Source organism: Chenopodium album, chromosome 11 (genome assembly GCF_948465745.1).
Source record: "Chenopodium album chromosome 11, dcCheAlbu1.1, whole genome shotgun sequence".
Taxonomy (NCBI): Eukaryota; Viridiplantae; Streptophyta; class Magnoliopsida; order Caryophyllales; family Amaranthaceae; genus Chenopodium; species Chenopodium album.
In genome coordinates this window covers 20,551,810-20,568,976 of record NC_137844.1, presented here as the reverse complement: position 1 = coordinate 20,568,976, position 17,167 = coordinate 20,551,810, and the positions used below count along the sequence as shown (strand labels likewise).

The window sequence follows — 17,167 nt, the reverse complement described above, 5'->3', positions numbered from 1 at the left end:
GTCAAACATAGGCAGATAAACTTATTGAATCCGCAGTTACTTGATTCACAGAAAAGAAACATGTTTTGCTCCACAAGAATAAGATTGGTGGGAGACAGCCGGACCCGCGAAAGACTGAGAATGTTGGGATACCAAAACCCTTAGCCACCTCTTCGCCTATTCTAGGGTCAGAAAGAAGAAGCACAAAGCAAGTAGGTTGGTATGTTTTGAGTAGCATGAGGAGATGACCGGGAAGTCGAGTCATAGGTTGATCTCGAACATCCCACAACAACAACCTAAGTGCCCTATGACTTGTAAGGTTAACAGGTAATGGGGATGTCGAGCTAGAAATCTCTCCGGAGTTATAAGGAAAAGGGAGTGTTTTGTGACTTATAATGGCCAAAATAGAATAAGTTAAGCTTAAAGGAAATTGTAGACTTAGAGACATGGCTAAAACCGTAGTGTCCGCCACGAATAGAACTAAGGACTCCAAAGGATCACTCATACGAAACGTTTGAGAGAAATTACCTACCAACACAGGCCTCACTAAAGGGGTAGGAGAAGTAGTTGTGGGGAGAATTTGGTTAGAAAATCTCGTAGGAGAATCAACGACTAAGCGGTCCTCCAATGACATGGAAGCAAGAGCCGCTTCATATTCCCTATCCCTTAAGTTTTGAAGAGAAGGAGTAAGGTCTTCTGAGAAAAATTGGATCAACCTCCTCACACGGGATGAACGAGAACTTTGAGGAGGCAAGTTAAGATCCATAGAAATATTCCTATTAAAAAAAAAAAGAATTTTTTTATGAGTTCTTTTTTGTCGTGTAATTTAAGAAGGGATAAGGTTATCTCTAGGATAAGTGATGAACTTATATATAGGCTAGAGTTTGTAGTGGACCCATCGATAGCGTGTCACGAAATTCAAGACATAAGGAGATAACAAACAAAATCTCCAAACTTCTAACACAAGCTAGAGGCAAACCTATGAATCCCGACAAAACTTTTTTTAAGAAAAGGGGAATCTTTTCAAATAAGTTTATATAATCATATTAATAGGTATTTTAGGTGTTCATCTCTCTGTTTAAATATCCATAAGACGTATTTCTTTTGTGTTTATTTTTTATAATCATGAACACTAACATTTTTCCTTTTTCTCTTATCACATTATTACATCATTTCCTTTTCACAGGAGTTCTATATGGACCCGTGCTGGATCTAGATTTGTACGCCAAGCCCCTTTTAATTGTAGAAGTCCCTTTCTGCAGAGTTCTCCCCTTGCCCGATATCAGTCATATTCTCCTCTCCTAGCTGTAGTAGCATGGCTGGAACTTCAAACAATGAGCAACAAAATTCGAGCTTCAGCTTAGATCCTTTCATGGAACTTAAGGGGATGATGCAAGCCATAATCGAACGACAAGATACTGTAGAGAAAATTGTGGTGAATTTCATAAAAAAAAACACCCAGATGCATCCTAATGCACCAGAATCGGAGGTAGCCTCACCATTCCCACTAGAAGTTGGAAACAATGACAGGGAAATTCCCACCAAGATTGAAGAGGAAATGACCAAGATGAAAGAAGTTTTGAAAGGTATCACTCAGGCCGAACCATGGATGGACATCCATGGGCTAACCCTCTTTCCCAAAGCGTGCCTCCCGTATGGTTTTAAAATGCCTGTTCTTTCACACTTTGACGGAATAGGAAGTCCTACCAACTTCTTAAAACTCTATGTTGGCGTCATGAGCCCTTGGGGTATAGATGAACCATTGATGGCTAAGTTATTTCAACAATATCTTGATGGAGCTGCTTCATATTGGTTTTTGAATCTGGAAAATTTGAAGAAATCCACTTGGACTGACATAGTGAGAGAGTTTTCCAACCAATATAAATACAATGAAGAAATTGGTATCACGAGAAGAGATTTGGAGACAACTGCACAGAATCTTAATGAAACTTTTTCTTCCTTCATTACTAGATGGAGAAATGATAAATATACCAAATGAAGAAGAGCAATTGCAGATGACTGTGAAAAATCTCCTTCATGTATATCAAAAACAGATGGCATATCAATACTTCCCATCGTTTAAAGCTCTTATCTCGACTGGGTCATTGGTTGAAGATGCCATAAAGAAGGGAGAGATCAAGAAAGAAGACTTTAACAATGGCAACTCATATAATTCAAGGTTCGGGGCTAATAAGAAAGTCACCAATAATGATGCATCTGCTTCAAAGCCTACAAACATGATATACAACATTGGGGCAACCTCAGCATTTCAACTTCGACCCTAAAGAGAAATCACTCCTTTAAATATGACATATGCCCAGGCATTCTCCAAACTTAAAAAGGCTAATCTTATCCAACCCTTGAACCCAAGACCTCCACCAAGGAACCCACCACCAACCTACAACCCAAACAAACATTGTGAATTTCACCAAGGAGCCGGACACGACATTGAAAGTTGTACGGCATTCAAGCATCAACTACAAGACTTGATAGATGGTGGAAGGCTCTCTGTTGGAACCTTAGCTAACAAACCAAATAACACACAACCTAGCATCACAAATAACCCCCTTCCAAATCACAAACCCCCTACCTCCATAAATGCCATCTCCACCTACATAAATGATCTTGACCCAACCCAATTGATCACCAGAAATGAATCCTGTGAATGTAAAGCACCAGTGACTAAAATAGGCAAGTGTCTAGATAATGAACTTTCTTCCCATGGAATCATCAAGATAAGGAGTCACGACTGTAGCCTCCGCGAGGATCCTTTTGTTGAGATTTGTGGGACTATAGATTACGACAATGCATACTTTATATTGGACCGTGAGGAGGATGAAGATGCTGCATCTGCAATGGCTATTGTTGAAAGAAACACTGGAGCTTATTTCTCCACTCCAAACAACTATAGGCACCCCATATGCCTTGATGACCTTAGTGATGATGAAGTAGTGGAAGTAACTCATTAAACTCGAGCAGGTCAACACTTCAAGCCCTCTTACCTTGAAGAAGATAATCCATTAGATGCTTTACGAAGAGAAGAAAAAGGGAAAGAACTAATGGTAGATGAAGTCAACATGGAAGATGATGCTATCAAGCGAATGAAGGAGGTCAATGCTAATGTGTCTATATGGAAGTTGCTTATGCACTCGCAACCTCATCGAAGCGCAATCCTTAAGCATTTGAATGAAGCTTCGGTTAATCTGTCCATTACTCCAGATCAGATGGTAGGCCTTATTCATGGTGTAGACCGTACCCTCATGTTCACGGACAAAGATCTCCCTGAAGTTTCAAACCATAATAATTCATTACACATCATTATCTGATGCAATGGATGGACGATACCCAGAGTTCTTGTAGATAACAGATCTGCAATCAATGCATGTCCCTATCGAGTGCTTACTAAGCTTGGTCATTCAAAAGATGGTTTGGCACCATCAAGCCAAGTGGTTCGAGCCTATGACAACGCCACCAGGGAAGTTTTGGGTTCCATCGAATTACTTATTAAATATGGCCCAATGGCTAGAAAAGTGGACTTCACAGTGATTGACATCAAAGCATGCTTTAACTTCTTACTAGGAAGACCTTGGTTACATGAAAACAAGGCTGCAGCCTCAACGTTACATCAAAAAGTGAAATTAATGATCGATCACAGAGTAGTAACCATCCCCGGAGATCCAGATATCATGAACATCTCACCTATCGGGAAATCTGTGCTACACTTAGATGAAGAAGAAGGGAGTCGCTTGGATGGTTTTAATGTCTTTGCATTCAAAGTGGTGGGTGGATAGAAGTATCTGATGAGGACAACAATGAAGAACTAGAGGACCCAATTGAGATCCCAGAAGAAGGCGATGAACCTCTGTATCAAGAAAAGGAAGAAGAACCTAGAACCCTAGAGGATAGGATTAACAATGAACAACAAAAACGAGAAGGAGAGTCATGGACTAGCAGCAATAGTCGTACGAATAGCAGTGACGCACGCAACGACTTTGATTTAGATTTTGACATTAAAATCTTTAAAGTGGAAATTTTCCCAGGAAAATTAATTTTGTTTCCAGGCTATAAGCATGAACCAAGATATCAAGATCTACCAAAGTTAGAAAAATTTGATGGTACAGGCGACCCAGTGATCCATCTCTGTAAGTTCGTCAATGTCCTTGTCCCTTTGGATGTTCCAGAAGAACACCTCCCTACATTGTTTGATCGTAGCTTAGAAGGTGCAGCGTTATCCTGGTATTACAGTCTTGAACGCATTGGTGAAGCAACTTGGAAGGAGATAACACAAGCTTTTGTTAATTGGGCTTATAAGTTTAGGCAAACGGACCCTCAGAAATTGGTCTTAATCTCAACACTACAGACAAATCAAGAAACATTCTCTCACTTCTGCTCTAGATGTTCTGTTGTACAATCCAAGCTCCGAAATCCTATCACAGATAAAGAGTTTATGCTCATCATGCTTAAGAACCTTAATGATTTCTATTACCGTCAAATGGTTATAATTAGAGCTGTTCATGGGCAGTCCAACCCGATAGGCCCGGCCCGTCCGACCCGTTAAAATTCGGGCCTGGACACCTTTTTAAAAATCAATAAATTAATGGACGGGCCAGGCCCGACCCGTTTGTGAAAATGGGCGGGCATGGACAATGGTATTTAAATTTCGGGCCGGCCCGTCAGCCCGTTAGCAAATTAAATCAGCGTTGTTTTTTTTAAAAAAAGTCTGAATATTTTTTTAAAAAAATACAGTCGGTACAATTGTACAAGTACTTATCTAGAAGAGTCTTTGTCTCTTTGACTGCCATTTACTCTCTCTCTCTCTCCACAACATAAACAAAAAAAAAACCCCTAGATCTACAATCTACATTTTCATCTCTCTTTATTTCATAATTCATAATCTTCATATCATACTAATCATAGTCAAAGGCATCATCTTTCAAAGCACAAGATCTACGACGTGAATAGTGAGGTAATTCTAATTATCTAGTATTAGGTAATTTGGTTGAATAATTGTCTAATTTTCTATTATTAACTTTTTTCTTTACTAATGTGAACTAAATTAGATAATAGCATGTGAATTTATTTGTTTTTACTCCAATTCGACAACCGATTCAACTTTTAAGGTTCATATTATGGCTCTTAATAGTCCCCTAGTATTTAATGGGGTTGTAAGTCTTGTAATCAATTAATTAATATATAACTTTGTTAATTTTGTTTAGTAAAACTATATAATTTAGTTTCAACTTGTTCCTATTGATTTCTTGTGCAAATTATATTATTGTGCTATTGAGTATAATTGTATGTGTAATATTTAATTCTTTTTTAGTTATGGGAATTCAGCTTTTTTAGTTATGGGGAGCTCTTGGGGAAAAAGAAGAAGATGAAGATGACTATGAATCCAAAGACGAGGATTAAACTACTATTGAATAAAATTATTTAATTAAGTGTGTCTACACATTTAATAATGCTTTTTTTACTTATTATTTATTTCTTATTATCTTCTAACTAACTAATTTAATTTTAATTTTTGTTTTGATAGTGGACAGGGGTCTACATTGGATTTTGGATTAAACTAGTAAGCTGGAGAGAAGAATGAGCAAATGGCATACGCTAACTGCTTGCAAAGTTGGACTATTAAGCCTGTTTTAATTTTGTGTAATTAATATATACTATTTTGTAAAAATTAAATTTATAACATGCCCTGTTAATATTTTGCTTAATGCATTATTGCATTATCTATTTTAAGGTTCATACTCTTATTAGTTAAGGTTTTAAACCATAACAATCATAAGTTACAAATTTTTAAGAAAACAATCCACCAATCAGTTGAAAAATAATGAAGGTTAATATTAGGCCCGTTAACCCGCGAGCAAGCCCGACCCGGTAAATAGACGGGTGTGGGCAGCATATTAAGCCCGTTTAAAAGGGCTTGGACTTCCACATTAAGCCCGTTGGACAAAATTATAGGGTTTGGCCCGGCCCGTGTCCGGCCCAAACCCGCAAATGAGCAGCTCTAGTTACAATGAGATACAACATTCTTGGGCATATGGAACAACATGGGTTCGACATCGACACGTATAAATTACTAAACCATAGGCCAAGGGTCAATCCATGTGTCAAAACATCTACAAGAAGACCATTTACAGAAATTGATGAGCCTCTAAGTGCGGTGTATCATCGTTTACACAGGCAAGGCCTTATAAGAACAAAGGGATACGTGTGTGCAATCCCGCCGCCTGAAGTAAATATGGAGAGATATTGTAGTTATTGCAGTCAATTTGGTCACACAACTGATTCATCTTATGATCTTCGATGCTCTATCCAAGACCTCATTGATCGTAGGATAATCGACCCAATCCACACAAAGCCTAGGTCTGGACACAATCTTGTGCGATGTTTTTCATCGCAACAATGGTCATCTCAATCTGCAATCTTTCGAGGATTACTTGATGAAGACGTTATCAAACCACTTCCTAGACGACCTGGAGCCAGCCCTATTGGAGTAGACCTCCATAAATATTGTCATTACCATCAACTTGACGGTCACGACACCGACGGATGTCACGCTCTTCGCTTGCGCATCAAACATATTACCAAGATATCACATTTGAGTCGTAAAAGGTCAATATCCATTAATGTCATATCAACTTCTAATGATATTGAAGACCCTACGAGTCTTATGACATATGATCCTCTAAGTGAAGAAATGGGACGTATGACTGTGAATGAACAATTATCTCCTGCACCACAATCTGGTAGATCACTTGGTGACAAAGAGCTTTTTTGGATGAGTGGTGATGAATTTGCCGTAACTGCCGATGGAGAAGATACACCCGCAATGAAAGTTGCTTCTATTTAATCAATCATGGAGCCACATATCTTTCTGAGACAGATCGACAACGAAACCAAGAAAGCATGTACTTAAGTATGTAAAGCATGGGCTAGATGGTTGTATAAAATGAAGCAGGATGGTTATGGTGAAGAACCTAGCGAAGGTTTAGGACATTAAAAAAAAAAGGAAAAGAAATCATGATCCACATTTTTGTTCCTTTTTAGCCAACCTCTTTTTAGCCAACCTCGTTTAAACATAACTTCTGTATACAAAAATAGAAAACCCATAAAAAAAATAAAAAATAAAAAATCACAAAAAAAACCAAAAAATAGAAAAAACCACAAAAAAAATAAAAAAAAAATCCACAAAAATGCCTTCTCTTACTACCCTAAGAACTACGTCCAGCTTGATCCCTCATGGCACACTATAACACTAAAGATCCTATGATTACCATATCCTTCATATTACTCTCTTTTCTCACCACGCCATTGGGGGTAAGTAGGCAACTCAGGCATAAGTTCAGCTGCTTAAACTCAAAACCAACCTTCCACTTTATATGTGTATCGCAAACAAAATTGAGATTATGCAGAATTTGGACTCGTACAAGAGACAAGGAGATATGCGAGCGCGTAAGAAAATTGTTGAATTTCTTAGCATCCGCCGAAGAAAATTATTAAAGGGATACAGGCCCATTTGTCCTTTACTTTCTTTTTCAAAATTGGTATAACATGAGAGATGAACACCTATAAAATCTTTTGTTAACTCATATCACTTCCTTTATTAATTACTAAATTTCCGTGCTTGTATACCCAAATGGTTTCTGTAACATGACTGAATGTCAAACAATGAGCGAGTTCTAACATCTTGGGTACCTTGTATGTAAAGAAACCCCTAATCTAACACCTTAATCAACAGTCCTTACTGACTTTTTCTTTTCTTTTTTTTATCAAAACATCATTTACTTTTTTCCAAACAAAAAATTCATATATATGCACTTTTTTTCTAAGTTTCCTTTAAAAAAAAAAAAAAAAAAAAAAAAAAAAAAAAAAAAAAAAAAATCTTATTGGGCATACGAATTTGCATGATTCATACATATCTTTTCATTCGAACTTTGGTTGACTTTAATACCCCTTGTATAGGTTACCACCCAGGATAAACAGACGTCTGATTTGGAAGCCTTCTCTTTACAAATATGACCAATCACTCTCAAGAAACCAACCTTTCAAGCCGACCAGAAAATCCCATCCTAAAAAACCAAGATTTGATATCCCAGCCACTTACTAAGGGTCTACAATTAATGATGAAAATGGGTTACATACCTGGTCAAGGTTTAGGTCGAAACAGTGAAGGAAAGAGGGACCCCATCCCCATCATTGACAAGAAGAATCGCCATGGTTTAGGTTATGATCCTAGCCACGACTTTCATGTTCACAGAAGATCATCTCTAACACTCAATGGACAGTTTGTTTTGCAAAATGATACCGAGCCATACCATGAATTCCCTAAACCGTGGTATGACTTTGCCTCACAAAAAATACTCCCTGGACTGGAAATCTTCTTCGCTGAGGCTAGAGACGAGAATGTGGTAGAAAAGTGGTTTTACGAAAAGCCTAAACAAAAGGAATACATTGATTGGATAGAGTACTTGCAGCATGGTGTTCTGAGAAATTTATTTTCTACAAAATTTGGAGATATTGAAGACATAGATCCATTATCACTCATAGTACTAGTTGGGGGTGATGTTCAACTCCAAATGAAAACTGAAAAGACTCAAAACCAACCCTACCTAAAAGACCCTTCCCTTAAACTTTTTTCAAAAACAAATGAGATTCATTTCTCGCACTCAGATGGTTATGAAACATATAGTTCTTCATCCAGCCAATTTTCCCTCCACACACAACCTGACTTTTCTGATCACAAAGACATCGAAGCTCTTGTAGAATCTAAACATGTTTGTATGCAAGAAATTAATGTTGATTATCATGAGTTATCTGACAATGAATCTTTCAATGAGCCTAAATCATGCATGACACCTATAGAAGAGTCCATAGTCATAGATATAGGCATAGAAGGTGACATTAGAGAGGTTAAATTAGGATCTTCCCTCTCCCCTGAAGAACAAGTTGCATTCATTTCATTACTTAAAGACTATGTAGATGTGTTTGCATGGTCATATGTCGATATGCCAGGTGTGGACTATAACATAGCTGAACATCATATTCCTCTCTATCCTAACAGCAAGCCAAAACAACAAAAGTTGCGAAGAATGAAGCCAGAAGTCAGTCTTAAGGTCAAAGAGGAGATCCAAAAGCAGCTTGATGTAAAATTCATTCGACCAATTAAATACCCCGAATGGTTGGCTAATGTGGTGATAGTTCCCAAAAAGGAAGGAAAGGTTCAAGTATGCATAGACTTCAGAGATTTAAATGCAGCAGCAACAAAAGATTATTTCCCACTGCATCACATAGATGTCTTGGTGGATAATACTGCGGGACATGCAATGTTCTCATTCATGGATGGTTTTTCAGGCTATAATCAAATACTGATGGCGATGGAAGATACACCAAAAACATCATTTATTATCCCATGGGGGACATTTTGCTACCAAGCGATGCCCTTCGGACTAAAAAATGCTGGTGCTACTTATCAACATGCTGCAACAACCATCCTACACGACCTCATTCATGACACTGTTGAAGTGTATGTAGATGATATGATTGTTAAAAAGCCATGACCATATGGAACATATATCGGCATTGAAGTCTTTCTTCGACAGAATTCGGAAATACAACTTAAGATTAAACCCCCAGAAATGTGTGTTTGGAGTAACTTCCGGAAAACTTCTAGGATTTATCGTGAGTCAAGAAGGAATCAAAGTTGATTCTGATAAGGTCAAGGCCATTAAGGAATTGCTTCCTCCAAAGAGTGAAAAAGAAATAAGAGGTTTTTTGGGAAGAATTCAATACATCAGCAGGTTCATATCACAACTTACAACTAGATGTGAACCAATCTTCAAACTTCTTCGAAAAAATGTGCCAAAAAAGTGGAATGATGAGTGTCAAGCTTCATTTGATTCAATGAAAAATTATCTTTCTAATCCTCCAGTTTTGATGCCACCCAAGCCTGGGGAACCTTTGCTCTTGTACCTTACAGTGACAGAAACTTCCATGGGTGGATTGTTGGCTCAATATCAGGAAGGTACTAAGAAATAAATTGCTATTTATTATCTAAGCAAAAATTTCTTAGAATATGAGACTAGATATACTCCCTTAGAAAGGGCATGCATCGCTCTAATCTACGCAACAAAAATCTGTTAAAGGGAGAGCCATATCTGAAGCGTTAGCTGATGGGCCTATATTAGGAGATGAATTCGATAATGACTTTCCGGATGAACATTTATTAAATATCAATACATCACAATGGAAGATGTACTTTGATGGAGCATCTAATAGAAGGGGGAATGGTGCAAGTGTGTTACTTATTGATCCTCATGGAATTCATTCCATTTTCAATAAAACTTAGTTTTCCAATAACCAATAACACCGCTGAGTATAAAGCTTGCATCTACGGTGGAAAGTTAGCCTTAGCAGCAAGGGCAAGAAATCTTATAGTGTACAGTGATTCAAACCTCATTATATCTCAGACAATTGGAGTGTGGAGGGTTCGAGATGAAAGGTTGCAAATGTATACTGACCATCTCCAATAATTTATCCCCTGCTTTGAGGAAATCGATTTCAAACATCTCCCTCGAGAAAAAAATAGTTTCACTAATGCGCTAGCAAATCTGGCAGTGAATTTAACCTGGGAAGATAACGTTAAAGTTTGGTCTGTAATTGTAGAAGAAAAAAGTTCCCCAATGATCTTGGATGAAGAAATGATCGCATCATTAACTATACAAGACGAAGAGGATGCTTGGTATAGCGATATTAAAAATTTCTTGGCCACTCGGGAATATCCCGAAGGGATTCATAAAAAAGATCAACTTGCAATCCGAAGGTTAGCCGCTCACTTTGTGATATTAAAAGATCAATTGTATCATAAAGGTTTTGACGGAACCTTGCAACTGTGTATCCATGGTGAGCAAGTCTGAAAGGTCATGGGAGAAATCCATGGAGGAGAATGCGGACCACATATGAATGGACGAATGCTGACTCGTAAGATTTTGCGAGTCGGGTATTATTGGACCACCTTAGAGACAAATTGCATTCATTTTGTAAGGACTTGTAAGAAGTGTCAAATCTTTACGAATCTCAACCATATGCCACCCGTCTCACTACATAATCTCACTTCATCGTGGCTATTTTCAAGTTGGGGTATCGATATCATTGGACAAATTCATCCAAAAGCTTCAAACGAGCATTAATACATTTTGGTAGCAATTGATTATTTTTCTAAATGGATTGAAGCAGCATCATTTTCCAAATTAGGCGCAAAGCAAGTTTCAAAATTCGTGATAAATAACATTGTTTGTCGCTATGGAGTACCTTTTGAAATTATTTTGGACAATGGGTCGCAATTCGAGGCGCAATTGAAAGAAACTCGTGAAAAGTATAAAGTTAGACATCATCAATCTTCTCCTTATCGCCCTCAAACCAATGGAGCAGTTGAGGCAGCCAATAAGACCATTCGGACAATAATAGCAAAAATGACTGAAAAGACAAGGGGATGGCCTGACAAGTTGCCATATGCACTTTGGGGGTATAGAATCTCCATTCGGACCCCAACAGGAATGACTCCTTACTCCTTGGTGTATGGAATGGAACCCATCCTTCCCATAGAAATCGAAATTCAATCGTTACGGGTTATGAATGAAAGTAAATATCTGAAGATCAATGGTTCAAAGTTTGGAATGATGAACTCGCCTTAGCAAATGAATGAAGGTTACAGGCTCTTCACAATACCCAATTTACCAACGACGCATTGCTCGAGCCTTCAACAAAAAAGTTCGAAATAGAGACATTCAGGAGGGTGATCTGGTGCTAAAAGAGAACCGAGCTCCTCTTCATGATCCTCGGGGCAAATTTAAACCAAATTGGTCTGGACCGTTCTTAGTCAAACATATCACTCCTGTTGGGGTAGTAAAGTTAGTCGATATGAATGGTGATAGTTTCCTCCATTTCACCAATCTTGATCACCTCAAAAAAGTATTACGCTTAGTATCCATACCCTAGTAAAAAAAATAAATAAATAAATAAAATAAAAAAATAAAAAAATAAAAAAATCTTCATATGTGCTCTGGTCAATAAAACGGGGAAATTACTCATCAATGTATGACATTCGATCAAAGGGTTGCATACGAATTACAATTTTTATAATCCCATCTCTATTAGATTTATCGATTGTATATTTAGGCTTTAATGTCATTGTCTATACTTTGGACCTCTATTTACGGTTAAAATACATGATTGGGCTCATAAAATGAAATATTCTAAATCATGATCTCATGATCATAAACTTTAAATTTCAAGTAACAATGTCAAAGTTTAGAGCAACAATTGAGTTGACTTTTAAAGAAAAACTTCATTCCAATGAGAAATTCCAACCTTAAAAACACATTGTTACATAAGATGACATTCGATCCTAATTCGATGCTTCAAATTCCCATAGTGCTAAGGAAACCCTAGACTTATTACGTGAAAAGTTCAAGTGCAGGAGTTCAAGGGGCATTTGAATCTTTTCGTTCTTAACTTTATCACTTCTCTTCCTTAATCCTCTTTGAATTGCTGATCGAGGGTTCATCCTCTATCTTTGGCCTTTTAAAAGAACCCACATCTTTGAGAAGCCACCCTTCATAATAAACATCAATAGTCGGATCTCTTAAGACTGGGAGAAATGGAATTTTCTTAACCCGTTCCCAAACTTTGAACAGATCCCTTAACATGTTGGTATCTATTCAATGAGTAGTACATTCATCAGTGGGAAGATCCTTTAGGAAGGTTTGTCGCTGCCGGAGCTGTCGAAGACACCTCCACGGATAATAAAAAGTGATCTTGTTGATACTTGGAAACACTACACCCCTTTTGTTAGCAGTACTATATATGACTTCTTTGATCCCCAAATGAGAGGTTACCCATTGGATTTCACCTTCAAGGGTAAAGCTCCAAGCATTACTTTTCTTTACCTTATGATATAAGGGTGAACAAGCCCTACTAAGGATAATCTCAGGATGGTACTTGATTTCGTTCAAAGGTTTCACCAACTTAAACTTCTCCATCAGCCACAAGTGAAGGTTACCCATTGGATATTTGGTTCTTTTGCTAAGCAAGCATGTGTTGTATATAGTGTGTGAATAAAGGCAAATGTAAGTTGAAAAAGTCGTCCATAGTTAAAAGAGGCGAAGACAATGCAATAAGTGAAAAAAAAAATGCAAGTGCAAATGCTTTGAAAAAAGAATAAAAAAAAACAGAAGAAAAAATGAAAAGCACAAAAAAAATTTGATGTAGGTGTAATCTCCCTAGTTTAGAGCATTGAGGACAATGCTCCATTTAAGCTTGAGGGGAAGCATTCTTACGCTTTTTGTATATATGTGTAGACACCAAATTTTGATCCCCTATTTTCCAATTTTTTTTTTTTTTTTTTTTTTACTTTCAATTAACTAATAAATTTTTTGTAATTTCATAATTCTAATAACAAATTTAATTTTGCTAACGACAATCGCAATAATTAGACATAAGAGACAAATTCAAGTAGTGTTTATTTATAATTTTGGAGTATACAAAACCCTTACAATTTGTACTCCTAATTTACGAACAAAACACGAGCTTAATTTGAAGCACAACTCGAACCTTGTACACTCCGTGCTGGAAACTTCAAGTCGTCATTTATTCATGATTATGAAAATCATTAATGCCATTAGTAGCACCACTAACGCCATAATCAAAGCTAAATATAAATTTAGCACTCGAAAATGCTCGTCGAATGGAGATGGAGCTTGACAGTTTTGGTTGCCGGGAGCCATGAAAACCGAAGATGAAAAGGTAAGAGGTGTATTTTTGGGTAGATAAGGGGGTGGATGGTGATTTCGGATCAGGGAAATCTCCCTTTTATAGGGAGTAAATCTTATCCGTATTTTTATCATATCCCAATCGTGTACTCGTCTAGTCTAATAATAGTAATGATGTTATCTTTTAAAAATGAAATAAAAACAATGTTATTACCACTGACGTATGTAACATTTATTCCGTTTAACATATCCTGGTCGAGAGTATCAAATATTGACCCTTTAATCTACACAATTTTAAAATCGTGACCGTGTCTATAGTATCACTTTCTAACCCCGGGTAAAGTTTAGCACTACTGATTTCATGTATCCTATTGTTATTATTATTCTAATATTTTCAATCACCTTTTGATACATAATAATAAAAAATAAAAATAAAAAGAATTTAAAAGTGTGCATGAAATGTCTAAGAAACAATGACTAATAAGATGCATTGAAATGTGCATGAAAATGTGCTAACAAAGAGTAAAAGTCACGGCTTAAGTAACAATAATAAAATAATAATAAAATGACAATCACTAAGAAACAAAACATGCATGTAATGCATGCATGGTAATTGGTAATTGCAGTAAGTCACGGCTCCCCCTTTGCATTTTTTTTATTTTATTTTTTTTATTTTTGTTTAACTTCCTTAATTATAACTTGTTTTAGTTCCACTAATTTCACTTGGTTAATAACGTAATACTACTACTCCATTTTTCATCTTCTTCCTTCCTTTCAAATCCTCACCAAAACACCATTACAGCTATACAAGGACTCGTCTTTTCTTTGTTCCATACACTCAGAAATAACAAGTGTAAGTATGCATCCTATTTCTCTTCCTGGTTATTGCAATGACGACAATGTTTGACAGTGAAAGAGTGGCTCCAAGCAAAGATTCCTCTACCATTACCACTCATTTGATATGTCAAATCCCTACAGAAAAAGAAAATGGTAAGCCATGGTTGTAATTTAGCAACGAAAATCAGAAAATGGTGTGATATGACAATACGTTGTATCACTGAGCTGTGTTTCTTCCCAAACGGTAAGGTGATATGACTGTCCACAATCAATGGCAAACAACATTTTTCTCCTTGTTATTTTCTGATAAGCGGGTTTTGTAATAGTCTTATTTTGCTATGGTAAGTTTGAAATACGAAGAGTAAGTACACTCTTCAAAGGAAAGTAGTACCAATAAACAATTGTATTAAAATTATATTAGTACTTTTAATTATTTTTAGTCATTAATAATTTTGTCATTTGTTCAGTCTAATTAGTAATTAAGTTTTGCATGAAGTAGTAGGCTAATTCTATTTGTCCTCTACCTCATTAAGACGAATTTGGTTAAAATTTCTACCTAACTCTTGTATTCGTACGTATTTATTTCGTATAAGCAGTATATTCTTTGTATTTTGTATTTTAGCTCCCATTTGCTCCTATATATATACCACCCACTCTTCACAAAAAGGGGGGGGGGGGGGGGGGAATCGAAGAGAACTGCTAAAAAAGAAAACTCATAAAACAAGTCTAAATTATCTCGGCACTATAATTTGATATATAAAAAAAAAAAGTAATGAAAATTTTTTATTTTTAGTAAAAAAAAAATATAAAAAAAATATAGTAGAAGGACTTGGCCTCAAATTAAATCGATCATTTTGACACTACTTTTACTAATTCCTCAAGATAGCTACCCAAAGTCAAGGTAATATTTTTTTTTTTTTATTTGTGATTTCATATTATTTTTTACATACATTTACTAACTTTTCTACTTTTGTGTGTTCCATAACCTCCTAGGGCACTATACGTGCCGGTTTCCTAATTTGGAAACCAAATAGAATTTGACCGACCGCGAGCGAGTTTGAGAGTGAGTATACATGGTTTGTTTGATTTTTTTTTTCCCTTGTATGTATCATCATTATGTAGAGTACGAAATGAAAGCAATGATAATTGTACAAAATGCATAAGGAAGCTATAATGAATGAATGATGGAATTCTAGCAAAATACCATTCTCGACCACTTTATTTTTTATTATGTAGAAAAATAATTTTTAATAATAAAATTATGAAATAAAATTTTCACAGTAAGCTTATGTATTTAGGAGTGTATGAGATTTGGACTTTTCTAAAAATAAATTTTAACCAATCCATAAAATATCAGACATTAAGGCTTAGTAACACCACATATTTCTTACTACAGGTCTGTCCATTTTCCAATTTCGACCAATATCTTGTTCTAATAATAAAATAAAAATTGACTACTTAGAAATTAGATTGCTTAAGCTCTCTAAATTAGGGCCACACGTTCTCATGGGATGAATACTCTATATTCTATGATTTTTAAAAAACAAGGTATTAAAAATATTAAACTGTTTTGAGGCTGTTTTTCCCAACCAAGAATACCTTTTTTATTTGGTACAACAAATCACTTCTAAAAAGGGAGAATTTCCTACAGAGCATCTAAATGTTTGTCCTTAACATACCATTAAAAGGATCATGCCAATTTCGAAGTACTTTGACCATTATCACCCAATTCCCCATGAACGTCCCAAACAGGAGTGATTTAAAAGAAAATTCATTATCTTTTAATTCAACCGTTGCATGAATCCCTATTTTGGATATGTTATAGAAGACTTGTAGAACTTTCCAAAGACCTATCATATGCTCAAATCCGACCGTTATAACATGAGTTATGACATCTGAAAGATTAGGGAAACTTTAAACCCTTGAGAACTTTAAGGAAGAAAAGAATGAACATTATTATATAATTTGTGTCACCCTATTATATATACATCTGGTAATTTTTTTCTTAAAATATTTTAAATTAAGTCATTTGAGAAAGCTATGAATTACTCATTAATCTCATATAATAAAGAGACACATATGTATCACTTTAAGACTAACTTTTTCTTAGTCTTCTTCATATCCTATGGCTATATGAAAGGAGCATTATAAATAATTTATTTATTTTGGAATAGAATGCCTTATACTTTTTAAAGAACTTTTGTTTAAGTTTTAATTCCATCACCGTTCAGAAGAGCAAAATTTCCTTATGCATTTCTTAATAAAGAGACAACTAACTTTTAATTAAGTAAAATATAGCTTTTCATGCTTGTATCATTTTATTAATAAAATAAATCTTTTGAGTCATGGTTTATGGCTTACATTTAAATAAGAGGGTAAAATTGAATATTCAATCATGACAGGTTACAAGATGATCTATTTGTCACAGAGAATTATACTTTTAAAGTTTTATTATCTCTGATAGATCGCTTACGTAATCTAACACGATTAAGGTTTCCAATTCACTACCTATCATTTAGATTTAAGCCATATGGAATGTCCATTTTGTATAAGTCAATTTCATACAATCCAAATACATT

At 35.9% G+C, this 17,167-nt stretch overlaps 2 protein-coding genes across 2 annotated transcripts; both read left to right on the top strand.

Annotated features, from left to right (window-relative positions):
• The first annotated feature begins 1,294 nt into the window (after nt 1–1,294).
• On the top strand, nt 1,295–2,264 carry LOC145566432 (uncharacterized). The gene is made up of 2 exons (XM_081625855.1): nt 1,295–1,880; nt 1,951–2,264. The coding sequence occupies exons 1-2, from the start codon at nt 1,295–1,297 to the stop codon at nt 2,262–2,264; spliced, it is 900 nt and encodes a 299-aa protein (XP_081481981.1).
• A 7,282-nt stretch (nt 2,265–9,546) lies between these two features.
• Nucleotides 9,547–11,675, top strand: LOC145566431 (uncharacterized). The gene is made up of 4 exons (XM_081625854.1): nt 9,547–10,006; nt 10,128–10,277; nt 10,648–10,884; nt 11,218–11,675. The coding sequence occupies exons 1-4, from the start codon at nt 9,547–9,549 to the stop codon at nt 11,673–11,675; spliced, it is 1,305 nt and encodes a 434-aa protein (XP_081481980.1).
• The last annotated feature ends 5,492 nt before the right edge of the window (nt 11,676–17,167 follow it).